A 26,432-nucleotide genomic window follows, 5' to 3' on the forward strand; every position below is an offset into this window, starting at 1 on the left:
TCACTCCATGGTGTAGAATAGAATAGTTTTCTTTTTCGCTACAGTTGAATTAATTACGAAGATTGCATGATGCAGCGTGACAGAAGAATAAAAGAAGAGTAAAAGAAAGCTTGTGCTTTGGCCTTAAAGAAACAATCCCATTAAAATGGGGCTTTTTTTACCATGTATGTCCCAGCCACACCTGTGTGTGCTGATACTGATGCAGCTGTATCGCTAAGAACTGCCCTCATGAGCCTATGAATTCGATGCTTTCCTGGAATATGTAAAATATCGTGAAAGTGCTTAGGCTGAGCGCCCATAGTATCACGACTCTGGTTGCTAATAATTACTAAGAATATTCGGCCGTTGATACAACTTTGTTATGTATTTTTTTGGATAGTCTTTGATGTGTTTTTAGAAGTCTTTTTCTCCTTATTACCTAGACTCGATAGCAAAAGGGAAAAAAAAGTCAACCCGTACAGGCGACTTTTATGTATAACCAAGGACAAAAACCCTGAAATCCTTTGGATCTATCTGAGACACCGAACCAAGAACCAACAAGCGGCGAAATGCCAGTGGATTGAGAAAATCTGACTGAGTGGGTCGGTGGTATACGGGACTATGTATAGCCCATCCGTTCGGCCCGATAAAGCGATGTGCTCCATCGTAAAAATGTATTCTTTGAAATATTTTTTTTGAAATCAGTAAAAATAATAGCTTGTCTCAGTTAATGTTTTTTGTTCTTTCACTCATCTCACTCTCGCTATCTACTCATTTCATTCGTTCTTGAGTCGCGCATCTTTCCGGCAGCAGGTTCCTGCTGATAACAGTATTATATACGGAAATGCAGCGCTCAGCTTTCCTCATACTGTCGTTTTTGAGCGTCTCTGCCTTTTGTTGGCCCTATGACGAACCACTCGCTAAATACAATCTAAATGAAAACAAATCCGCCGAAACCCCAATCGATTATTGGGGAGCATGGCCGAACCATGATTATCATCCGTCACCAGATAACTGGCGCCTCCCTACATATACCATCTTTTTGGACCGTATAGCCAACGGCGACCCCACAAATGACGATATAAACGGGACCGCATTTGAGCATGTGATCAACTCGAATCAGATGCGCCATGGCGGTGACCTGGACGGCTTGATAGATACACTGGACTATATCGAAGGAATGGGATTCAAGGTTAGTTTGACCCGGCATCACAATGATTCTATCGCTAACCCTCAAAAGGTCATCTACTTCGCCGGAACGTATTTGATGAACTTGCCCTGGGCCTATGATGGGTACTCGCCGGTCGATACCACTCTCCTTGACATGCATTATGGAACACTGGAGGACTGGAGGCGGACGGTCGACGAGATTCACAAACGGAACATGTATGTGTTGGTGGACAACACACTGGCAACGTAAGTCGATGCTCCAGATTTTAGTATGTGCATAAGCTGATCTTTGAACACAGACTGAGCAACCTGATCGGTTTCAAAGGCCATTTGAACGATTCCGCCGATTTCGAAGCATCAGAATATGAAGTCCAATGGGTTACCGACAGGGAATATGCCGATTTCAAATTTGGCAACGATTATAACGAAACATGCAACTATCCCAAGTTCTGGGATGAGACTGGAATGCCATTAACGACCGGGGGTGTTGAAAAGTTGAAGGGTTGCTATAATAGCGATTTTGATCAATATGGAGAACTAGAGGCATTCGGTAACTTCCCCGACTGGCAGCGCCAACTGACGAAGTTTGCCTCCGTGCAGGACCGCCTGCGTGAATGGCACAAGCCGGTCCGCGATGTGCTCACTCAACATTCCTGCCTTCAAATCGCGAGTCTAGATATCGACGGTTTCCGCTTTGATAAGTCTGTGCAATCGACCCTCGAGCCGCTGAGTGAAATGCTCGCCATCTACCGTGAATGCGCGAAAAAACTTGGCAAGAAGAACTTCTTCCTGCCTGGCGAGATCACGTCCGGAGACAGCATGGGCAGTCTCTACCTCGGCCGCGGCCGCCAGCCGGATCAGCGTTCGAAAAATGCAGGCCAAGCTGTCAAGCTTACGAACAACTCAGACTCATCTTTCCTGAGAGATGATGGGCTACAAGCTTTGGATTCCTCCGCCTTTCACTATACCATCTATCGTTCGATGACCCGTTTCCTGGGCCTGGACGGTAACCTGGTTGCTGGCTTTGACTTGCCTACCGACTTTATCGACGCCTGGAATGAGATGCTCGTAACCAACGATTTCCTCAATGCATTCACAGGAGAATTGGATCCTAGGCATATGTATGGTGTCTCTAACCAGGATAATTTCCGCTGGCCAGCTCTCCAGAATGGCACAGATAAATACCTCCTGGGTCTGTACATCATCTCGCTGGAGCTTCCTGGAATACCTCTTATTTTGTGGGGAGAAGAGCAAGACATGTACGTGTTCGACGCTACTGCAGCAAACTATATGTTTGGGCGCCAGCCCATGACGTACCAGACCGCGTGGTGGACACAAGGCTGCTTCAACTTGGAAACCGAAAAGTTCTACGATTTCCCGATCGAAAAGGGACGTGACGGATGCAACGATATCACTGTCACGTATGACCAGCGGAATCCTGCCCACCCGCTCCGCAACATCATGAAGCGCATGTTTGAGATTCGAGCCCATTACCCAGTCGCCCAGGATGGCTTGTTCCTTGAAACGCTCTCTCAACTCACAGAAGACATCTATCTTCCTGGTTCTTCTACCACCCCCACGGTCACTGGCCTTTGGTCTGTGTTGCGAAGCTATTTCCCTGGGGTACAAACAGACGCAATCCTGGCCAACGAAACGTTGTGGCTCGTGTATCAAAACGGGAACTCGACCAAAACGTACGGTGGCAACTGCAAGGTCATGAATGGGTCCTTGTTGGCTCCATTTGAGTCGGGGACAAAATTGAAGAACCTCTTTTATCCTTACGATGAGCTTACCTTGGAAGATGGCCCTGATAAGTCCGAGAACGTGAACTCCTACGGATGCGTCCGTAAAATGAAGCTTCTTCCGTGGGAATATCGAGCCTATGTCAAGACCGCCAACTTCGTTAAGCCCGGCCCTACCGTGACTGATTTCTTCCCCGGACATGATGCTCGGTTGCTATCTTCAGAAGACACGGGTGAAACCATGCCCGTTCAGCTTGGATATTCCTCAGAGATGGACTGTGACAGCATCACCAAGGCAGTCTCCCTCAATTCTACAACAGAGAAAAACATCTCCGCCGAGCTTGATAAATCCAGTGTCAACTGCACCAAAATCCCTGCCAGGACCACGAGTAAGAACTTCGTCGGAGAAGTCCCGACTGTTTGGACATGGTCTGCAAACCTGAAGAATGTTCACCATGGAATCCACCAACTGACTGTCAAAAATGTTTCCTCTTCTGGAGTTTACACCAATTCGACCGACAAGTTCTTACTCCGCCTCGGTGCTCATGACAACCCCCTGATTTCCCCGCTTGCCAATTACTCTACCAGCCTAGTCCACAAGTCTGGCGACAACCTTTACCTTCAGCACAGAGCTGCCGGTGCAGATATGTTCCGATACTCCTCTGATTTTGGTCGTAGTTGGAATGACTGGGCGACGTACTCAGGTGGCAACACTACTGTTACCATCCCAACCTGGGGCGGCACAGACGCCCAGAAGTGGGAGGGAACTCATATCCGAGTGCAATACTTTTCAAGGCTCACTGGAAGCAGCGATTACCTACAGGAGGGTGATTATGGAAATGACAGAGTCAGAAGATTCCCACACATGTGGTTTAACGGTCCATACAATCAATACGGCTATGATGCAGGAATGAACAGCAAGATGAAGTACGATTCCAAAACGTCTCGCTGGAACTACGACTTCGTCTACGAATGGCCAGCCATTGGCCAGCTGAATGTTTGGGGCACGGACAGTGATGGCAACCCTGATAATACCGAAGTCTACGGTGATGTCGGCAACTCGTCGTCGGTTCAAAAGCTTCCTCCGTCCTATCTCGCATCCAACGTCATCAACATCACCAGTCCGCCGCCATTCCCGCATCTTGGCTGGAAAATCTCCCTCAACGATGGCAATCTGAAATATGAAATGATTCCCATCGGATCTGGATGGGCCCAGTTGGTCCTCTTTATCCTTCTCTGGGTTGTTCCGCTTCTTATGGGCTGTGCCGGTGTCTTCATCTTCATCCAAAACTTCTACCGTGTCAAACTCAACAAGAATGGCAATGTTGTCAAGGCAGAAAAGTTCCCAGTACTGCTTTGGGGCAGAGTCAAAGGAATGTTCGCCAAAGATGATGCTGAGGAGATCCAGATGGCACAAAACGCTGTGCCTACAAATATGGCTCTCGCAGGAGCAAGCGACCAAAGACGTACTGTATTGATTGCCACTATGGAGTACGATATCCAAGATTGGCAGGTCAAAGTCAAAATTGGTGGTCTTGGAGTAATGGCTCAACTCATGTCACAAAATTTGAAGCATCAGAACCTAATTTGGGTGGTTCCATGCGTTGGTGATATTGACTACCCTGAGGATACGCCCGCTGAACCTTTCGTGGTCACAATTCTCGATAACCCTTACTCGGTCAATGTGCAGTACCACGTCGTGGATAATATCACCTACGTCCTACTTGATGCTCCGGTCTTCCGGCACCAAACTAAGGCAGAGCCATATCCTCCACGTATGGATGATCTGGACAGTGCGATTTACTATTCGGCCTGGAACCAGTGTATCGCTGAGGTAATGAAGCGGACACCCTCCATTGATCTCTATCACATTAACGACTTCCATGGCTGCGTGGCGCCTCTGTACCTCCTCCCCTCGCGAACTATCCCGGTTTGCCTGTCTTTGCACAATGCCGAGTTCCAAGGACTTTGGGCTCTGCGAACGGCCCAAGAGAAGAAGGAAGTCTGCGCTGTGTTCAATCTCCCGGTTGAAATAGCGACCAAGTACTGTCAGTTTGGCAGTGTCTTCAACCTTCTTCACACCGGTGCTAGTTATCTGCGATTCCATCAACGTGGCTTCGGCGCAGTAGGTGTGTCCGAGAAGTATGGAAAGCGCTCATTTGCTCGTTATCCCATCTTCTGGAGTCTTGGCAAGATTGGCAGTCTTCCCAATCCGGATCCCTCCGACACAGGCGCCTTGAAGAAAGACCCCGACGTGCAAGTTACGGTCCAGTCCACCGACGAGCTGGCCAATGACAAAATTCAGGCGCAGAAATGGGCTGGTCTGAATGAGGACCCCAACGCCGATTTGCTAGTGTTTGTGGGAAGATGGTCGAAGCAGAAGGGAGTCGACTTGATTGCAGATGTTATGCCGGCTGTCTTATCAGCTAGACCAAATGTTCAGCTGATCTGTATTGGTCCTATCATTGATCTCTACGGTAGACTGGCTGCTATCAAGTTGCAGCGCATTATGGAGATGTTCCCAGGCCGTGTCTTTTCGAAGCCAGAGTTTACGATCCTTCCCCCTTCGTGTTCTCTGGTGCCGACTTCGCTCTGATCCCATCTCGGGACGAGCCTTTCGGATTGATTGCCGTTGAGTTTGGTCGTAAGGGTGCGCTTGGAATTGGTTCTCGCATCGGAGGTCTAGGCCAGATGCCTGGCTGGTGGTACACTGTGGAATCAGACTCAGCCCGCCATCTCTTGCATCAGCTGAGAACCGCCATCAAATCCGCCTTGGATTCAACGCAGGAGACTCGAGAAGAGATGCGTGCAAACTCTGCCAAGCAACGATTCCCAGTTCTTGAGTGGGTTCAGAAGCTCGAAGTTCTACAACGGACGTCTATCAATATCCATCACCAAAAGAACCAGCTCACTGTTGCAGGCTCGGCGCGAGAGTCTCAGATCTTCTGGGAGACGGAGAACCCTGGCTTGCGAGACTCCACAATGATGATCCGCCCTTCATCATTCCAGTCAGCGACCGGTGGTGTGGATACGCCACCAAACAGAACATCGCAGCCTGTTCAGCCTTCCCTTCTTCAGCTACAGGCAGTCGAAGCTCAAGAAATGCAAGCAGCCGAAAGCAACAGAGGTAGCACGTTAGGTCGCAACCTGTCCCTTGGTCGACGGTCTGGACCAGGACAGGGCAGAAATCGTCTCGTCAAGAAGACACAGCGCCAGGGCCAGATGCTCGAGCCCCCCATGGATGGTGATACCACGGACGCCGAAGATGATGGCACACAGGAGAAATATATCTCTCAAGAAGAGGCTATGGCGGCGCTCAATTCACCTCTCCAAGATCTCAGCACACACCCTAGGAACAACAATCACTCTCGTGGCGTTTCTAGCTCGTCGGCCTCGGAGACATCGAATTTCCTCTCCAGAGACTCCTCTCCAGTGAGACTTTCTCGTGATCCTTCTGATGCTGCTACACCTTTCGCTCACGCCCAGAATATCTCCGTCCTCTCCTTGCCTTCTGTTGTTAATGACCATAACCAACCCAATTTCCATCTGCAAAAGGTCGATCCGACCTTTACCGATAGCATGGGCAATTTCACGCGGCACTTCGAAAAGCAGCTCACCAACCTCAACAAGAAAAACTCGATCTCAGATTATTGTATTGAGCTTTATCTGATGAAGAGTGAGCGGAAGTTCTTTTACATGTACAACGACGCGCAGTTGAAGAAGCAGCCCAAAGAACGTCCCCTGACAGGAGCTGGCTTGGACCAAACTGTTGAGACTCAACCGTATAACCTGGTCACGGAAGGTTCCGAAAGCTCGGAATCTAACAATACAGATGAAATCGACCTGTGGCTCGCTCGTCTGGGATACAAGAGACCCATTGCCATTCAGCGCTTTATGAGATGGCGCGTTGGAAACTGGCCTGTCTATGCTCTTTTCTTAGGTCTTGGACAGATCATCGCCACGAACTCTGCGCAGATCACCCTATTGGCTGGCCAGATTGGTGAGACAGCAGTCAAGCTCTATGTCATCGCGGCAATCTACTGCGTTTCTTCCATTGTCTGGTGGTGCCTTTTCTTCCGCTTCCCGTCTGTGATTGTCCTCACTCTTCCCTGGTTCATATATTCTATGGCATTCATCACCATTGGCGTTTCTCCCTTCGCACTCTCGGAGCTCGGTCAAGCTTGGGCTCAGAATGTTGCTGCAGGAATATATGCCGCAGCATCTTCCAGTGGTTCCTTGTTCTTTGCTCTCAACTTTGGTGACCAAGGCGCTGTCCCTGTGAAGGATTGGATGTTCCGCGCAAGTCTTATCCAGGGTATCTCACAGCTCTACACCGTTGCCCTGTGGTACTGGAGTTCCAAAGTCACCGCAGTGGAAGTCGGAGGTGTTTCCACGGCTGCCATGAATTCCTGGAAACTCGCGGCTGTGGTGATGCCCATTGCCGCAGTTTGTTTCATTATCGGTGTGCTTCTCGCCCTTGGCTTGCCCAAGTACTATCGCCAAGCACCCGGAAAGATCCTCTTCTTCTACACATCTCTCTTCCGCCGCCGTATCGTCCTCTGGTTCTTCTTCATGGTCATCATCCAGAACTGGTTCCTTTCCGCGGCATTCGGCCGAAACTGGTCATTCCTCTGGTCCTCCCAACACACTAAAGCATGGGAAGTCGCTCTCCTGGTAATCTTCTTCTTTGTCTTCCTCTGGGTCGGTGTGATGCTCCTCTTCCGCTTCTTGTCCAAGGAGCACAGTTGGATCTTGCCCGTCTTCGGCCTGAGTATTGGTGCACCCCGATGGGCCCAAACATGGTGGGGAACATCGGACATCGGCCACTATCTTCCATGGGCTGGAGGGTTGACTTCCGGGGCTATCGCATCTCGGTGTCTCTGGCTCTGGCTCGGTGTTCTTGATGAGATTCAGCAAGTCGGTTTGGGAATGATTCTCCTACAGACGTTGACAAGAGTACACGTCGTTTTCGTCCTGTTGGCCGCGCAATCTCTTGGATCTATCGCCACAATTTGTGCTCGTGGATTCGCACCAAACAAGGTCGGCCCTGCAGGCATCTCCCCAAATGTTGGAGCCTCACTAGACGCAGTTGGCAATGCGTGGTTCTGGATTGCCCTTTTCTTCCAGCTTCTGGCTAGGTCAGTTATCATTCACCCCCTTCTCTCATTTTTGGGCGTTGTACTAACTATGATTCCAGCTTTGGTTTCCTTCTCTTCTATCGTCGCGAACAGCTCAATCGGCCCTAGGTCAACCACTTAGTAATGTAGTAAAATTGTTTATGTTGGCATATAGATGGAAAGGAGTTGGAGTTGATTTTTATTTGGTTAATAAAGCACTATTTAGTCCTCTAATATATATCGTGTACAGCGAAAGATTTATCTGAATGTTACCACCTACGGCTAATTCTTCGTATCTTTCTAATGATAAATATATATATGTCCAAGAGCTATCAAAGGGTACCAAAAAGGGTACCAAAAAGGGTCAAAATTCACTATAGGAAAGTCTGCAGTGGCACACTCGCAGTAATAGTGACGCCTTTTCTCTTCGAACAACCAACTCTACTTCGGTCCTCCAAGCCCCGTAACTAAGCAAAAGTCGAGACCTGCAAGAATCAATATGCTACGCAGTCTTCGAATTCATGATAGGACGCAATGAATAAGGTAGATAGAAACCAAATAACCGAAAGTAATGCAAGTACATGGATGTTCTTAGATCTTCGGTCTCTTTTTCTGCGCTTCAGACTTGATACCCTTTTCCAGTTTAGGTCTCCATTTGGCGGGCGCAGTCAGCACCTCCCTTGTTGACTGATCAGTCCATTTCCGCTGCACTCGCAGCTCGTCATTGTTCCACCCCTGCACAGACTGGCCAATCCATGTCCCAATAAGAGAAGCAGTTTCAGTCACCTTTTCTAACGGCACCATATGACCACAGTCTAATACAATTGTCGTCTTAACTTGGGAGTGTTTCACTCCACCGCTTCCCCCAATTCCAGCACCTGTCCTCCCAAGTATTTGGCCTCGTTCCTCTGATGTTGATACCGAATTCTTCTCGCTAAACAGATAGAAGACTGGCGGTCGGATATGATTGAGCATACTTAACGCAATATGCGACTCGCTTCGATAAAATGGGTTGGATGGGTGAGGAGGGTCGATGATGTCGGGGTAAACCAGTGGGTCATGCATAGGCGCTTTGGTAGGGTCTGCTAGTGCCGAGGTAGTGTGGCCCATGAAGTTTGGTCGAATATAGAGCATGGCTTCTTGATATTTTGAGCTGGTCGAAGTGACTGGTCCGTCAGTGTGTTTGGTTTCCCCGCCTGTCTGTGGGTAGATAGTCGTCTGTGAACTGCGGTATCCATGCTCGTTCCACCGCTTCAGGACACGAGAATCCCATTGTGCAAAGGACCTGGTCGCTGATTTGATGGCTTCGGATTTGGATGCCCAGGTATCCCGTCGCTTGATTGAGAGTAGCGCAAAATGTTGGATGTTCGAGATTTTTCTGGTTAAGGCTGGTTCGATTAGGACCAGCGATGTGAACAGGCGGGGATGTATAAGTGATAAGAGGGCGCTAGTAGGTGAGATATCAGCAAGTCACTCCGCCGTCTCGCTCTTGGTTCAGGCAACATACAGTTGAGTCGCACCCATACTATGCCCTACACCAATGATAGGCCTTGGCATCTCATGGCGAAACTGATTGATCATATATAGAAGATCACGAGGATGATCGAACCAGGACGCTATACTATTCAGCTGCGAGATTCAAATGCAGAACAAGATGCACTCACGATCGTCACCAAGAAGTTCCTCATTTACAACACCGCTAGCACCGAGATTCACCATATCTGCAATCCATATCGATCCAATCCGAAATCCTTGCTGTTTACTTTGCCCTAGAATCTCTTCCCATAACGGCTCGTAAAGCTCCTAGAACTTTTATTAGTCGATAATATCCGTATAGTACAAGTTATAGATTGACTACTTACCTTTGGAAGCCCGCATCCATGTGCCCCGATGATGGTCACATCCCCGGGCTGAGGATCTGAATTATCAATAGGCGTATATCTTTTCACCACAAGCTTTAGAGGAGAATCTTGGGAAACCGTCGCATTGGGATATTCACGGATGTATCCCGCGTCAATCACATGCTCCGTTACTGTGAATATTGCAGGTGAACTGTCTGCCATGGTGTTCGTATTTGAGAAGGACTTGTATGTTAGATCTCGGATATCAGCGACTTTAAATACTATATGAAGCCATTGACCAATCTCCAGAAGCTTCCAAGGTTAGTGTCGATCTTAGAGGATGATGAATACAGCGTGATGCAGTGACTAGAGTAGCCACTAGTGAAATCACCATTGTAGTCTAATACTGATGTTGCCTCATGCGCCTCAACTGCTCCATCATATGAGACCAATGGACCGTTCAGGGTTGGTGACACAACATTGCTGTAGAAGCCGAGGTTGCTTGTGGTTGAGTAAATAGACTTACTCGTTCTAAAAGCTTACATATCCTTTCTAAAAGCATCAGTGTGTGTGTGTGTGTGTGTGTGTGACAGACCCACACCTCCCTGAAGGCGGATACAAACGGTTATGCATGATAGACCATATTTGGTCAAATACATCCGCCTCGGGCCCAATCCCTAGGCGTTTACTGGCTGAGCATAGATACCACGCCGAGGACCCGTTTCAGCTATGGCGCTAGATCTCGGTAGATGGCCGCATGAATCTGTGCGAGCAGGGTCCGGTCCGAATGGGCCCATCGGGGCCCCAGATACCCTGAATAATGCAGGTCGGAATCTGACGTCATGCTTCCGATTGGTCGAGGATCTTGTATAGAATGGTGCGAACAATTGAAAGTAACAAAGGCATCTGAAGGGACATTTAAAAAGATGCCTAGGATCAATATGTAAAAAGTGTTGAGCCTACAATATAAAATGCCAAAGAAAGAAAATGGTATTGTAAAAGACCTCACTAGTAACATTGTATAAAGTGCGATGAGATGGCAGTGAGTCTCACATGATCGGCTTTATTGTACTAATATAGATGTACAGATGTATAACATATAGTTTACAAAGAAGACTGCCCATACTAAAGGGACGATCGAAGCGCCAGACCATAATACTATGTCTGCATTTCGTGCACCTGGTGAATTAATCACAAAAGATATCGTCATAGACCAATGTAACCCAGGGCACGTCTAACTGGGCCAGTAAGCTGCTTAGTGCAGACAGCTGAAGCTAAAGTTCAACAACACACGTGGCATGGAGTATTCAAAACGCCTTTCGGGGCTAGAGCGGCATAAAAGCTATCAAGGATCCGCGTAGGAGAATTCCTGAGGTCATACAGTGCTCATGATTAGCATGCGAGAGTCTACTTATGGAAAGGATGTAAGTTCACATAGTATCCATTGCGTCAAAAGCAGGAATGTCCTACCCTAGAGAGGCGAGGCGCATAACCGATTGCACCCGATATATGTTATTCCACTGCGAAAACCCGCAAGTATTCCGTCTATACATGAAGATCAGATTGTGAGGCATGTGAAAAGCTTCCAGTTTGAGTATTCTGTAGCCTAGAAAAGCCTGCTCAGCATGCAACCTCCTCTCCTCACCCTGCAGGGCCGTTGTCGGCCATACAATTGAAATATAAAGTCGAGACCATTCGGCCTCTTCCTATCTTCTTCGAGATTCTCATTTTCATACCTCAAGCTCCAAGGTTATCTACTTGAAAGATGCTGTATTTCTCATTCAACATAGCCGAGTCCCTGCTCTTGCTGGTGTACACACTCCTTGGCTACATAGGCATCAAGATCATTTATCGTCTATACTTCTCTCCACTGGCCGGGTTTCCAGGTCCAAAATTGGCAGCAGCAACCAGTCTCTATGAGTTTTATTTCGACGTTGTGAAAGGAGGCCAGTTCATGTTTGAGCTTGACCGTTTACACGACAAATACGGCCCTGTCCTCCGCATCAACCCTCACGAGATACACATCAAAGATCCTAGCTTTTACGACACTGCCTACGGCGGGCCAATGAATAAAAGAGACAGGGTGACTTCCTTCATTCACTCTGGACTGCCCCGGGCAACCTTCGAGGTTGCGCCACACGGTCTTCATCGAGAGCGGAGGAAATTATTGAGCCCTTTCCTTTCAACACAATCGGTTAATGGCCTCCAGCCTGTCATTCAGGAGAAGGTGGACCTCATATGTAGCCACCTGTCGAGAAGGGTTGGCACAGGAGAGTTTCTGGACTTGCACTCTATGTCTGCTTCTTTCGCCGCAGACGTGATGTCTACATACGTGCTTGGCCGCGAGCATTGTTATGGATACTTGGACAAGTCGGAGATAACAGATGAATGGAAGAAAAATATTACCAGCGTCTTTGAGGGGCTGATTCTTCTCAGGCATCTTCCCTTCATATTCGACCCAGCACGCAGGTTTCCGAAGATTGCCACCTGGTTGTTTCCCACCTTTTATTTTGTTCATCGATTTGAAACGGTATGTATGGCAATTATCAGGCACTGCAAATAGACTGATAAAGGATTAGAAAACCCTCCAAAGTGTGAAAGCTGTGTACACAAAGCCAGAGGGGAAGTCGATGATATCAACTATTCTATCCAACGAAAAACTCCCTAATGAGGAAAAAGAACTCGAACGCCTCGAACAAGAAATGCACTTTGTGATACTTGCTGGGACCGATGCTCCGTCCCAAGTAATGGCAATCACTCTGTTCCATATTCTTTGGAATCCAAAAGCACATCAAAAACTCAAAGACGAGCTAGATGAGGCTTTCCCCGACCTGTCCGACGCTGACTGGAGTAAGTTGAAAAGTCTTCCCTATCTGGTAAGGCACCTCAATCCTGAAATATTCCCATATATTATGTTAACAATAGCCGTGCAAGTCTGCCGTGTTGAAAGAGGGTCTACGACTTTCTGCCGTTGTGACAACAAGGCTTCCGCGTAGTGCACCAGATGAGGCTTTAAAGTACGGAAAATGGACCATTCCACCCGGGGTATGTCTTCCGAAGGATTATATATCTTCTCAACTTATTAATATTTCGATATAGACTCCTATCAGCATGACCAGCCGTTCCATTCTACACAGCCCCCAAATCTATGCCGAGCCGATGAAATTCATCCCAGAACGATGGATGGGCCCTCCTGAGGAAGTCCGTGTGCTGGATAGATACCTCGTTCCATTTGCGAAGGGCAATTCGAGTTGCATGGGTCAAAGGTAAGTGGTTTCTAGTTTCTTCCCCTGTTCTAGGGCCGTGATGCTGATATGTATATTAGCATGACCTACTCGTGGTTATACGCAGTGATCGGCACAGTGGTACGCAAATTCCAATTGGAACTCCACGAAACTGACGAAAAGAATGTTGATATTGTTCGAGACTGTTTCAATGGACAGACAGTCCCGGGGCTCAATGTGCTTAATGTCAAGGTCGCCAAAGAGTTCACCTAGAATATTCTATCATCATGCGCAGCATCAGTCTATCTTGAATTAGACTCGAATTGTCCTGTCATCTTGTTTCACACTTCATTTTTGTCACATTCATTTGGTTTAACATCTGCTGTCATTCTCCGGGCACCCGGAGTACATAATTTACTGTTTTCGCAATAAATTCTCTCTTTTATTTGTATTTACCCGCTTATCTACGCTTTATGGAAGACTATACCATGCATTACTCGGCTCTCATGGGAGATTTACTGGAACTTGGGATATAATAGCAAAAGGTCCAAATCAATATAATAAGAAATAACTAAATAGGATGTACCTCAAATACATCACTAACTCACATGTCTCTCAGGCTATAGGACTCGAGGCTCGAAAATATAAGGCCGATCGAGTGAAAGGCGCCCGGCAGCAATCTCCATCTGGTAGTGCTCAGCAAGTGTGATAACCCCAAAATCCAACCCTGCTGTGCAAGGTCCTTGTCACAGTTCATAACTGGGAGCGAGAGCCAAAGGGCTTCCTGGTGGTGCATGGCATCATAGTGGGTGACCTTGCAGTCGCCAGCCCGGCAACGGTCAGCCATAATATCCATCAGCTCCTCGTCGGAAGCGAGGCGGTTCTCAATGGTAAGTTGCACTGAGACCCACCACAGCTCGGGTAGGGTGCGCAAGTCCTCGTAGTGAGGTAGGCCCTCCGAGAGCAAAATAGTACGCGTGTACTGCAGGGCTTGTCGCTGTGCATCATTCATGGCTGGGGGCGACGCGCGTCTCAAGAGCCGAGGGATCTTTGATTGAAAAATGATTGCGAGGGTCGCGGGCTTTGATGACCGCATATCGATCTAAAAAAATGTTTAGCTGCTAAGGGAGCCGGGGTTTGGTTTGGTTTTGATGAAACTATGATGAAGCGCTGTTCTGTCTGATGGTTTCTGATGGTAGAGATTAGATGGGGGACTCCGAGGCTATTTAAATAGGAAGCAGTGGAGTAGAGGACAGTTGTGTCGAGAAGGCTGTCTTTGACCTGAGAACAAAGTCTTTTACCCTCAGGTTGTCACAATGCCTTTCGTCAATCCTTTGACTCGGTACTATAGCACCCGATATCTAAATACAAGGTATCACAAAGAGCTAAACAAAGCCTTTAGGAATATCGGTAAACGATATTCCTTCGAGTAACTTGCATTGTAACTGAAGCTAACCCTAATGTTCAATGCCTAGTTAGGGAGATTATGGAACAATGAGACATCTCTGATGGTGTCAATCAGTCCAAACCTAGCAAACAATCCATTATTCGATCATTAAAATTGCAAACTTGATTGCTGCAGGATATGCTTTTTGTGGGCACTGGCATAGAACCTCGCAGCCCATGAGCTGATCTTGCCGGGATGGAAGTATCCTAACTCGAAAGAATTAGGCTGTTTATGCACAAATAAATAACCTATGACATCTAAGAGCCTTTGCAGGAAACATTGCATTTTTTATCCACGTTTCCCAGCAAGGAACGAAGAGAATAGTACCAAACGGCTAGCCATAGTACCTGGATAACGGGGTAGGTAGATTCACCAAAGAAACCCAATGCGTCATTCTCATGCATGTTCCATAAGCCGAGACCTCCCTAGGCTCCCAATGCCACCCATTACTCAACATAGTTGGCAGGAAAAGGTCCTTTTTGCCCTCTCAACTCACCCTCCCACCAATCGTCCGTGCTTTGTGTTTTTCGCACGATGCGAATGCGGTCCCCTTCCCGGAAACTCAGGTCACCATCCCCCTGGCCATCAAAGTCATACAACGCCGTGACAAACACTGGACGGGAAGCTGGTGGTGGTGGTGGTGGTGGTGGGGGTCTCTTTTTCCCTATGGCGGCAGCCATGGGGGATACCTTGGCCTGGAAACAGTCTATGTTTGGGCCGGCGGGTGATCTCACTACTCCTGATGGGATGGGTGTGGGCTGTGGAGTTGGCAAAAATGTCGGACGAGGAGGGTCGAAGTAGTCGCCGCCCGTCGAGAGGGGCTTGGAACCTGCGGTATTTCCAACAGGAATCGCGTTGCTCTTATGACTAATGGTTGACAGGGGCGGAGAGGGAGGATACTCTGGCACGCAGGGTGTCTGGCTCGACGATCCTGGTGTCTGTGATCCCCGGCGGAAAGAACTATGGAGCGAGGTCGACGAGGCTGTGCTAGATAGGCGACCTCCAATCGAGGGACGTTTCTTATTCTCCTGATCCGCTGCGGCTCGGCGCATGGCCTTGCCTTGGGCCAAACAGCCGAAATTTTCTATCTCAGCGTGCACAGGGTTGAAGGCAAACTCCCAGTCTTGGACAACTTCCTCCATGGCTGGTGGCGGGGACGGGAATCCCTCTTCTTCACAGTAGGTGTGGAGCACTGTGTAATAATGCGCAAGCATGCGGTTTTGGATCTCGACCTGTGCTTCGAGGATGTATGGCGTCAGGGAGAATATGAGGGCGACTAAGGTTGGGAGTCGCTGTCGTAGATCATGGTCGGCAGCTTGGTAAGCCTGGATGAGGATTAGTGTTTCTTATTCTATGAGTAGTATTGGGGTTTTGGGCATTGGCGTTTGTACCTCTTTCGTATTGGAAAGTTCTGCCTCCGCTTTGGCGAGGCTCATATTTTCGCGATCGGTGCGCTTTGGCTTTCTCATGAGGCTGTCAACACGTCCTTGGGATATTTCGAAGTCGGTCTAGTGATTGGGACATCAGCGACAATTAATTCACCGAGAACTGGGTTTCTTCATTGTGTACCTTCTTATCATTTCGCTTTTTGATCGTCTTTTTCATTGGCGCAAGGGATTCTTTGGCGTGTGCAGCTGGCCGGGACATGCGAGTATCGACAGCAGTGAGTTCCTCTATGAGATCGTTACGTAGCTCGTCATATTCCTTCCGCAGTCGATTTGTCCGAGCTAATCTGCTGGGGTCGGTTTCCACGGCTTTGTGATTGGACGGGGTTTCTGAGGAGCCAACGATAGGACCGTAGAGGCCGTCGAACTCATCGACAAGGCGACTCTGGTAAGTTGCGATAGAGACCCACGCATCACGCCAAGCTTGGGTAGAATCCACAATCTGATAAAATAACACGTATCAGTAAATGGGATGAAACGCGCGTCTTCGGGGTAACATTGTCTACCTTTCCCAGGAGCATATCTGCATCGTCGAAATCTTTTAAAAGCACAGCGATTTGGCTGTCATCTGCAGACGACTTCGTCGTCATACGACCGAAACGCCTCGACATGTTCTGCATGTTGGGCAATGTGGGAGTTTTGAAAAGTTGGGGAACTCGAAAGAGAGAGAAGTAATGGAAGTGTCGCACGGGCTTGAAAAAGAAGCTTTAATTGTCAATGGCACAAAATGTACGGAGTAAAGTGGGAGAAACACTGAAAGAAGGGGGCTAAACGTTCCCCTCAGAATAAACTCCCAATGAAATGTTTCAGCCTTGCGGCTCTCGCCCCGACCCCCCTCAAAATTGACCTTTCGGGAAGGTGATAGGTTGATCTTGAACTTATTCCCCACTGGAGATATATATATATTAAATTAGGGGCATTTTATCTCTTTCAACCATACTCCGGACTCCGTACATCATTACCTGTAAACGCATGGGCCCTCTGACAAGGATATATGTATACTTTGGGGTTATTAGCTTGTGAGTCATATAATCACAATGCCCAAGAGAGAATACAAAGTAAGAGTCCTGGAGGATGTAAACATTGAAATTGATATTAAGTATTGCAATCCATGGAACTCGGGAACTTTACCTGCTGACCTCAGAACTCTATATACACGTGATTGCAATCCACATAACTGCTCGAACATTTTATCCGTAGACATTTGTTTTCTCTTCGACCATAATTCAATCGGATAGAACAGTTAGGCAGAAACGACCTAGTTCTATTCTAGGTATGGCGCCCTCGCCTTCGCTCCGGTTTGGGTTTAGACGCAGCCTAGCCGTTTTTACCAGCCATTTGCCGTCTACAAAAACAGCGCTCGTCCCCCCCCCGGGCTGTCTTTAGCGCGTGACTCATAGAGCAAGATTGAATTCAAGTTATCTGTTCCTGATTGTAGCAAATGGGAAAGGGGAGAAATTACGAGTCTCCTCTTGAACTTTGAGATTATTTCGTTGGAAGTCACCCTAAAGCGGCACAGCAATATTCGTTATAGAATCTAGCCTCGGCGTTCCGAAGTCACCCAACGTAAGGAATTATATAGCCAAATAAGTAATTAGCGCCGAGCAATCAAAGTTTATGAACACACGTAACACTATTTCCTAAATCATATCCAATGAAAATACAGAAACAACGACGTATATAACTATCATATTCATCAATAGAACATCTTGTTCAATCACCCCACCTTAGATACTGTGCCTGTACCAATCGAAAGTGAATCCAATCTGCTCAGGCTCACCTGAAGAAAGTAAATCGAGAAGTCTACGTTTCTCCAGGGACTGACAGAATTCCTTTTTCGAAAGGAATTCCTCACTATCTCCTTCCTGTCTGCTTTCCATGCTATCACTTCTTTCAGGTTCCGTTCTTTCGTTCAAAAGCCTTTTTATGCCCGAAGCCAGTTCTGAAATTGTGGCATATTCGTTATGCCAACAATTGTCGATTATATTCTCAACCCGAGAATTGCCATTCAATTCCGGAAAATTTATTCCTATAGCAAGTCCACAACCTTAGGGCCATGCTTATAAGGATCTTTAGTAAGTAAGATATCGGTCTCCATAAACCTTAAACCCGTAGTTAATCAAATAGTATATAGATCCGAGGGCGAACTATTCTATTCGAGAGCCGAGGAAACCGAAAGTTCTAGGTTCACCGCCTCGTTACTATTGAGTATTTTACCATATAGGGCTATATAAGCTTCGTAATTAGTTCCAATTTTAGCCTTATAATCAAAGTCGGATAGTTTTAGTCGGTTGCGATCAATTAGGACATCTTAAGGTCGTAGGTCACTATAAGCAAGATTAAGTGACTCTTAGAAAGCGACGGCTTAGGCGAGATCGTTTATCTATTCTTTTCGTAGGTTCTAACTTTTTTACCTTAGTAACCACTATAGTTTACCGACCCCGAGTATGATTTTCTTATATCTTAGAAGAATGTGACTTACCTATTATAAGTAGTTATTAGATGAACCTATTAGCTACTAATAGAGGTCGCACCTCTCATGTACTCGAGAAAGATGCCGTTTCCTGAAAAGAGAAAATATTGCACAATAGAGGGGCAAGGTGGACTTCGTGAGAAGATCCAGTATATCTCTAGCTCTTTATCGAATTGTTCTCCTTCAAATTCTTCTGACTTCGGGACCTTGACCACAATGCAAGGGTGAACCTCGCAAACGAATGAGATACCTCCTCTCCAGATCCAGTGGACACTAGGGAATTGTCGAATATCCATAAGGAAATAAGGATGTGAGAGGTGAGAGGGATGTTTTGAAGAGCGGTCACCCAATTATTTTCAATTGGTTCACTTGCTTACTACTTGTCTTTCGGGTTCGACCACCCAGACCTCTGAATTATTCGAGGTTGATGCTGGATAAGCACCATGTAGCTGAATTCAGATTCAACACACAAATATTCAAACTTGATTGATAACATCTATAGCAAGTGTAAGGATTCTCTTTGATCAATAAAAAAGTGAGACAGAATGATTTCAGGTTGTATATCAAATTAACAACAAATCGACGCATTTGCCAGACAAACCGCAATGTCGCGATTGTCTCAAAGGTCAGTTGTATCCATCTTCAACAAACCTTTCTTCCACCACTTCTCCTCCTCTTCCACGGCCGCTATCCGACTCTCTGCCTGCCGGAATCCATGCCCTTCTCCATGGAAAACCACCAGCTTAGACTCACGACCAGCCTTTTTCATCATTTCGACCATTTCCTCTGCCTGGTTCATAGGAACGACTAAATCCTGGTCTCCCTGAAGCAACAATAGCGGCGCAGTAATTTTGTCTGCCTTCAAGCAGGGGCTGCGTTCACTGAATATGCGGTTTTTCTCGGCTTCATCCGCACCAGGGTCAAATAGCAAGGCGAATGCGTAATGACTCTCGAACTTATGAGTATCCTCACAGAGAGCCTTGACATTGCCTATCCCGTACAGAGAATTTCCACCCGCGAAGAGGTTGGGGTAGTCACAAAGAGCTTGGAGTACGATGTATCCGCCCGCACTTTGGCCACGAACACCGACTCCGTTTTGGTCAATTCGGCCAGTGGATGCTAGGTATGATACACAGCTAGCAGCATCTGCTGTATCGATTATTCCTAATGGTGTTTTGTCAGTATTGGGAGATAAGGGGGTGGTTCTGCCATGAGAGGAATGTAATTCTCACCCCATTGCCCATTCAAAATATCCCGGTATGCTCTGCCATATCCGGAGCTACCTCCATAATTCACCCAAACAACAGCATAACCTCGAGAAGTCCAGTATTGGTCCGTGGTATTCAGGCCGGTTCCAGTTTGAGACGTTGGTCCGCCATGCACACAGACGATCAAAGGCGGCAGTGCTCCAGAGGGTGGCTGATAATCCGGGTTCTGAGGTGCATAGAAGATGGCATGTGCTGTCCCTTCCAAGTTCTCGCCGTGAACTCTTGGGAAGGATATATGCTCCGGCTTGGAAACAAGAGAGGCTGGCATGGGGAAATCGGAAGCTGCCTTGAGTGCATTGATATTGACGGTGTCGGCGATGTCCAATGTAAGAACAGTATTGAAGCTTGTCTCACTGGAACCAAGAAGTGCTACTTTTGTGTCCGAGAGGGGAGTATCTGCGAGAATAATCGTGTCTGTTACCGGCACATTCAGGTCTTGCCAAGAGTCATTTGACAGATCGATCAGTATGAAGCTCCATCGAGCATTCTTTGTGTACGATGCGATCATTGTAGTTGGACTCAAACACACGTATGTGCAGCTAGCAAAGGTAAATATAAGTCAGCCATCAAATCAACAGCTGTTTGCTCCAGTCGAAATCAAACGTACTTTCCTAGACGCCAGTCCGGCTGCGAAAATTCCACTTCTTCCAAGCCATGTAGGGCTACCCGTTGGCATTCCAAAGTATCAACGTGAGACCGATAGAGCTGCCAATACCCTGAACAATCGCTCGTGAAATACAATGTGTTATCAAAGCCCCATCGTGGCTGGCTAACACTTTCTTTCTTGGGAATTCCAGACACAAGTTGAGAATCTGTGACCTTACCATTGTTCCACTTAGCCACATACAGGCGGGCTCCTGTCCAAGGCATATCTGGATGAGACCACTGGGTCCAGCATATCCTGCTGCCATCAGGTGAAAACTGAGCAGCGCTGTAGAAGTCATCGCCGGAGGCAACGTTGATTATCTCTCTGGACTGCATGTTAACTGCCACGAGTCGATTCCGAACTTCCGACGGCAAGGGCTTGGAGTGGTCTTCTTCGATCGCCAAAACCCATCCCGAGTCTGCCTGACCATCGGACAAAGAGCCCATAACGGAGGTGCACGCATAGCGGAGAGCAATGTCTGTCTTGGTGATCTGCTCAACCTGGCCTGTGGAGGGATCGAGTTTATGCAGATCCTGTGTCTCCCGATCAGAAAAGACGATATGCCCATTGGAAGCGATCATCGATGCGCCGCCATATTCATGAACTTTGGTACGAGCGTCATATCTAGTAGGCTCTCATTAGAGGTGGGTTCATACATGGGATCTCAAATATGTACTTAGCCGGTAAGATATCGCGTCCTTCACGACCAGAGTATTCAACAATGCAGCCTCGTCCCTGCTCTTTGGGTCGACCCTCAATAACATAAACCTTTCCATTTGATGCCTGAAGAGGTCAATAAAAAACTATAATTCGAGCGATCTTGATATTCATTGAACATACCGCGATGGATTCAAACTGAACACCATCAGCACCAAGCAAGGTAGAGCTGATTGGGCTCTTCCATTGACCGAACGGAGCCGTGATAGGAGTACTCATGACGGTTGTAGCAGCTCTATTGTTTATCGAGTTGATACTCCTGTTGAGAAAGTATGTTGGTATAGGTGTTGACAATGTTGCTAGGCGAGGTTTGGGAAAAAATCTACCCCGCAGAGACCACAATCTTGAAGCTGACGCGGTGTCAGCGAAGATTCAAAAACGAGCAATCGTCTAATTCAAATAGCCAAATGTAAAGAAGATGTCTATCTCAGTATATCAACTTATGATTAATTGACTAACCTCTGACCGACATCTCTAATATCCCTTTCGAGGCATTCGTATCCTGTTTCTTCTCTTCTATCTTTTGCTTCGGCTTTTTTTGATGTCTGAAAATTCTTGCTTGTTGAATGTCTTGCTCCAAGTTCTATGAATGAGGTCCTTATTAGGTGATATTCTCAAATAACTGTAGAAGCCCCATGTCTATATTTTCCAATGTTGGTGCCTGAGGTTTTCACATCCCCTCAACCTTATCAGCTTATCGTGTTTTCCACTTTGAACGCGAGAACGCGACTAAAACTACGTTTCGCGACTCCATTCGATGCAGCGCTGAGGCTGTGATCAAATTAGGTGTTCCACAATGCTACGATGATGTCCACTCCATCGTCCTCCACGCGTGTCCCCCCGACCTCCCCGCAAGTCACTGCCTCGGTTGTGAAGTTTCGCTGTCTGTACACCCACGACCTACGCCGCAAGTCAAAACGATGGCACGATGGGTACCTTCGCTACCATAAATTCAACAAACGGGTCATGGTCTATGATGACCAGGGGAACTTTATCGGCGACCATCACTGGCGGTCCTCCGATGAAGTACAGGATGGTGACGAAATGGAGCTGGACAAGGGGGTCCTAATCGAGGTGACCGAGAACATGGGCACAACGGAGACGGATATTACAACCTTGTACGAAAAAAGGAAATCCAGTCAGGGCTCACCGCAGACCAAGGACCCGGTGTCACACGTCCCCCGTACCCCTGCCCACACTTCAACCCCCACCTCTGCACCTATTCGTTCCTCCGGTTCGTCCCAGTCATTCCGGTCACTTAACGATTTGCTAGGCATTAAAAGGACTCCAATCAGGCATTTGGTGCCCCCATACGAGGAAAGGAATTCTTCGAGACCAACACCCAGCCCCAGCGTTCGGGAGTCCGCACCAGCACCGAAGCGACAAAAGACATCCTCGGTGGTGGATCGAAGCGCCGAGAAAGGCTCGCGTGCCCGGAGTGAGGTCATTGATTTGACTGATTCAATAGATTCAAATCAGGGACTCTCCGCGAGGCAAAAGTCAAATCAACTGGCAAAAGAACTACCCCGAGCCGGGGGTGATTCTACGGGCGATGTGCTCCTGACAAATTGTGAGCAGAAGTCGACAGTCCAGTCAAAACAAACTAGGTCACCGAGACCCAATCCTCCTTCATTCTCAAGGGCCTCCGCTTCAACTGCATTTGAACCACCCGAGGAAGCAGACCGTACAGCCACCAAGGGTGTCCAACCTGCAAGGCCCCTTTATAATAAATCGAAAGATGCACCGGCCCCTATTCAATCACTAAGACCCCTCGGCCCTTCTTCGAGAGGACCTCTTCCCAGTATACCCCCAGAAACAGAAATACCTAGGCCTCGAGGGAATTTTCACGTGAAGCAGCCATCAATCAACCGTGAAAATCAATCCAAAGTCGTGTCACGTCCCAACCCACCACAGAGGTCTGACCCTCCAAGAGTTTCAAGAGACTCTCCCCCAAAGGCACCCAGACAGCCTTCTGTTGGTCGATCTACACCACAGGCGCCAGTGCGTGCAGTCACCAATTACATGAAGCCTATTGAACCTGCAAACAACCAAGCTCCAACGAACGATTCGCCTCCAACGAACGTCTCATCTTTAGCCAACATTCCACCTTCGGTCAATATCCCACCTCCGGCCAATGTTCCACCTCCAGCCAACAACTCACCTTCAACGAGCATGCCACCTCCAGCACTACGCTCTGGGGCACCTACATCCGCTCTACGCATGGGAACCGGAAAGCCACGTAGAAAACTGATGTACAGTGCTTTACTGCCTGGCGGTTCACGAAGTCCATCACCGGCGACCTCGGATACACTTCCTACTAGGGCAACCCGTGAACCCGCCACAGAACCCCCGGAACGACAGTTAGTATGTACCCACCCATTACCCAAGATTGTGATACTAATTTCTGTGTAGCCTAACCGCCGCTCCAAGTGATTCCTCAATACCAAACGAAGAGTTTATGCCCTCGACCTCGACACAATTTATCTTTGACGAGTTCATAGATGGATCGGGGTTCAAATCCCCCTCCATGATCAAAAGGCTAGCCGGGAAAAGGTCTCTCGATTCACCTTTGCGCAAATCGACTTCGGACCCGACCGCATTGACTGCCCGCCAGGTTAGAGCAGGAAGATCATTCCACGCAGCCAACATGGAAGATGAGCCCAAAGAGCAAGGCCCCTGGACATCCGAGGCATTAGATTTATTTGACTTCTGGCCTGCTGGACGACCAAAGCCGTCAAACGAATGAAGAACTGCGGCTCGCTCTAAGAGCCGTGCATGAGGTTCAAAGCAAAAATAAGCAGGATCCAAACCACCCGCTGACACAATGGACAAGCACCTTCCAAGCCCCTTGCAAAGCTCTTGTTTCTAATCAAGTTACCGTCTCGTGAGAAGCAACCGCAAAGTGCCGAAATACCCCTCGTCAACCATGCTGTCCTCGAAGCCACGGCAGTGAGCAGCTTTCTGTATTTTTCCTGCGAGAGACAGACAATTTTCCAAGATGCCATTCCCAAGTGCACGCGCTGCGGAAATACTGCTTGCAATTCTTATCGTGGGAATCCACACATTCATCCAAAGACTCCTGAAGCATATGCTGTCTGTTTGTCCGAAATGAAACCTCGAGGCTCAGAATCATCCCTTTCGACCGACGCATTGTAAAAACGAAAATGTGATAGAAACGAAGATACCCATTTGAATTGATGAAAAACACATATGCACCTAGGTCATGACTGACTCACACCAACTTAAACTTCTTAAATCCCCTTCTTGACCAAAACTCCAGAAATATAAGGCATAGCCGACCACTCAAAAGCCCTCTCCAACTCAACACTCTCCCATCCCCCATCCACATCAGCAGCAGCCCTCAAAACCGCTTCCGTGTCCCTATCCAAACAACAATCCCCAATAAACCAACTCCACCCGAGAACCTGATAGATACCCTGCACAACCCGCCCAACAAGCGACCCCTTCGCCCGACGCCACGGGTTAACAACATGCTCCGTAACAAGCAACCGGCCACCAGGCTTGAGCATCCCGTACAGCTCACCCACCGTGCGCTCCATCTCCGGCACCGAGCACAACACCCGCACGCACAGGATCGTGTCGAAGATGCCCGCACGTGCGTCAGAATCATACGCATCCACGACGCCCGTGCCCGTCGCCCGCAATGCGGGGATTAGTTCTTCAGCTGCTACCCCTGTCGGCACGATGTGATACTTGGACGAGATTTTCTCTGCTTCCGCTTTTTCGCGGATCGTAGAGTGCAGGCTTTTGCATGGCTCGGCGCCATATAGAGCTGTTATTGCCGGTGAGGTGAGTAGTGGCATCTGTGTGCCTGTGCCTGGACCGATGTCCAGGACTATCCCAGATGCTGTGCGGAGGAGTGGGGGGATTAGAGCCGAGGAGCCGACTGGCTCGGGGATTTCTGTGTTGTTTGGGTCGGATGACATTTGGCGGGGTGCTGTAGTGGTGGTTTGGTTAGGATTCGCGTTTTGCTTTGCTTCATCTTTATTTTGATGGGGATTTTGATAGGGGGCTCTTTTTCTTTCTTTGATTTTGTGGAAATTGCTAAGAGCAAAAGGCTCCTCTCTGGGTTTGTTGATGATAGATGATGTGGCTGGTACTCACAGGTGAAATCGATCCAGAATCTTCCAAATGCTTCATCGCGGAGTCCCTTGGTCTGGGTAATTGGAGCAAATAGCTGGCCATTTTTGAAGACGGCTTCAGCACAGACTCGGATGTAGTCTGTGGTATTGCAGTTAGTGAGGTACTACTTTTAGGTATAGAAAACGAGAAATTAGTTGAGGAATGCGCAACGAATGCCAGACAGAAAACAGAGAGCGTCCCGCCAAAAGACAAAAGATAACACGGAAAATAGATATAGCATAAAGTAAATACAAGCAGAGCAAAAGCATATCCACCAGTGTCGAGTTTCATATATTGAGATCGAAGCCATTCGGTGTCTGCTCGGTGGTTGTTTGGTGTCTGTACTTACGCGACATCGCCCAAGTCATGATCTGTGCTGGCTCTAACATTGCGAGCATTCGCCCGACAAACGGTGGGGGGCTATCAGTAGACATGGTGATTGAAAGATGTTCGAAATCTGATTTGACCAACTCCAATGAATGCTGAGAGGAGATAATACGGGTGGAGATTTATATAGAGTTGGGGGATATATCCCACGTGACCCGGAGCCATTGCCGGAGCTTCGGCGTTTGAAACAAGTCACATCTATGATCTGATAACCAATGGATGATCAGATGGATGATTATTCCAGTGATTTTAAGGTTGTATGGTCTCATAATATATGCATCTTACAAATCAAAAGTAATCAGACTTAATCCAACAAATTCCAACAAATTGAACATAGACTAATATCTAGCATCCTGATCTGGTGCAAATTGCACAAATACTCAATAGATGGCCACACCGAAGAAAGAGCGCAGCCCATCAGTACAAATACGACTGCATGTAGTGGTCACAGGAATTATCAACATAAAAAGGAGAATATAGGAAAAGAGCAGACTCAGGTTGGGAGAAACGTTCCAGCAGGGCACCAACTCGAATTATTGAACGAAGGACAGAGATAGTAGGAGAGTTGAGATCTGTAGAGAGTAAAGAAAGAAAAAGATCGTAGGTGAAGAGGAGGCGAAGGAAGTCGGGGTGAAACTATTCAGGGAGTTTCGGAGCCCAATAATCCATCACCAAAGAGTATTCCAGTTGAGTCTCGGTTTTGATGTATGAGTAACTCCACGCTCGTGCGAAAGAAGTTGAGGTGGAAACACTATTAGAAGGGTTGCTGGTTGGACAAGAGACAGAAGAAAAGGAGACTCGTCGTCATTATCTTTGTAGGTGACTGGAGCCTG

General features: G+C 47.8%; 9 protein-coding genes across 9 annotated transcripts; 3 read left to right on the forward strand and 6 right to left on the reverse strand.

The window, feature by feature from the left end:
• Positions 1-823: 823 nt before the first annotated feature.
• Positions 824-8,137, forward strand: ags3 (alpha-1,3-glucan synthase Ags3; the record flags this gene model as incomplete). Its single annotated transcript, XM_056727248.1, has 4 exons — positions 824-1,395; positions 1,449-5,341; positions 5,395-8,029; positions 8,089-8,137. 4 exons carry the CDS (start codon positions 824-826, stop codon positions 8,135-8,137), a joined length of 7,149 nt encoding a protein of 2,382 aa, XP_056575820.1.
• A 462-nt stretch (positions 8,138-8,599) lies between these two features.
• On the reverse strand, positions 8,600-10,071 carry N7517_009526 (alpha/beta hydrolase; the record flags this gene model as incomplete). The annotated part of the gene is made up of 4 exons (XM_056727249.1): positions 8,600-9,455; positions 9,516-9,624; positions 9,673-9,811; positions 9,871-10,071. The coding sequence occupies 4 exons, from the start codon at positions 10,069-10,071 to the stop codon at positions 8,600-8,602; spliced, it is 1,305 nt and encodes a 434-aa protein (XP_056575821.1).
• Positions 10,072-11,614: 1,543 nt separating this feature from the next.
• N7517_009527 (cytochrome P450) lies at positions 11,615-13,346 on the forward strand (the record flags this gene model as incomplete). Its single annotated transcript, XM_056727250.1, has 5 exons — positions 11,615-12,379; positions 12,429-12,725; positions 12,775-12,894; positions 12,949-13,115; positions 13,175-13,346. The coding sequence occupies 5 exons, from the start codon at positions 11,615-11,617 to the stop codon at positions 13,344-13,346; spliced, it is 1,521 nt and encodes a 506-aa protein (XP_056575822.1).
• Positions 13,347-13,677: 331 nt separating this feature from the next.
• N7517_009528 (BAR and SH3 domain-containing protein) lies at positions 13,678-16,585 on the reverse strand (the record flags this gene model as incomplete). Its single annotated transcript, XM_056727251.1, has 5 exons — positions 13,678-14,104; positions 14,971-15,845; positions 15,912-16,028; positions 16,090-16,407; positions 16,472-16,585. 5 exons carry the CDS (start codon positions 16,583-16,585, stop codon positions 13,678-13,680), a joined length of 1,851 nt encoding a protein of 616 aa, XP_056575823.1.
• Positions 16,586-17,692: 1,107 nt separating this feature from the next.
• On the reverse strand, positions 17,693-18,023 carry N7517_009529 (uncharacterized protein; the record flags this gene model as incomplete). Its single annotated transcript, XM_056727252.1, has 2 exons — positions 17,693-17,907; positions 17,960-18,023. The coding sequence occupies 2 exons, from the start codon at positions 18,021-18,023 to the stop codon at positions 17,693-17,695; spliced, it is 279 nt and encodes a 92-aa protein (XP_056575824.1).
• Positions 18,024-18,117: 94 nt separating this feature from the next.
• Positions 18,118-18,734, reverse strand: N7517_009530 (uncharacterized protein; the record flags this gene model as incomplete). Its single annotated transcript, XM_056727253.1, has 2 exons — positions 18,118-18,275; positions 18,500-18,734. 2 exons carry the CDS (start codon positions 18,732-18,734, stop codon positions 18,118-18,120), a joined length of 393 nt encoding a protein of 130 aa, XP_056575825.1.
• A 323-nt stretch (positions 18,735-19,057) lies between these two features.
• On the reverse strand, positions 19,058-21,417 carry N7517_009531 (S9 family peptidase; the record flags this gene model as incomplete). The annotated part of the gene is made up of 5 exons (XM_056727254.1): positions 19,058-19,602; positions 19,671-20,245; positions 20,314-20,976; positions 21,029-21,135; positions 21,193-21,417. Coding segments are annotated over 5 exons (2,115 nt in total), but the record flags the coding sequence as incomplete, so codon positions are not given.
• A 456-nt stretch (positions 21,418-21,873) lies between these two features.
• Positions 21,874-23,815, forward strand: N7517_009532 (DNA helicase ZGRF1-like domain-containing protein; the record flags this gene model as incomplete). The annotated part of the gene is made up of 2 exons (XM_056727255.1): positions 21,874-23,429; positions 23,482-23,815. 2 exons carry the CDS (start codon positions 21,874-21,876, stop codon positions 23,813-23,815), a joined length of 1,890 nt encoding a protein of 629 aa, XP_056575827.1.
• Positions 23,816-24,320: 505 nt separating this feature from the next.
• Positions 24,321-25,646, reverse strand: N7517_009533 (class I SAM-dependent methyltransferase; the record flags this gene model as incomplete). The annotated part of the gene is made up of 3 exons (XM_056727256.1): positions 24,321-25,027; positions 25,195-25,311; positions 25,562-25,646. 3 exons carry the CDS (start codon positions 25,644-25,646, stop codon positions 24,321-24,323), a joined length of 909 nt encoding a protein of 302 aa, XP_056575828.1.
• Positions 25,647-26,432: the final 786 nt, after the last annotated feature.

The sequence above is a fragment of the Penicillium concentricum genome (genome assembly GCF_028827145.1).
Source record: "Penicillium concentricum strain IBT 3081 chromosome Unknown utg000004l_segment0_segment0, whole genome shotgun sequence".
Classification (NCBI taxonomy): Eukaryota; Fungi; Ascomycota; class Eurotiomycetes; order Eurotiales; family Aspergillaceae; genus Penicillium; species Penicillium concentricum.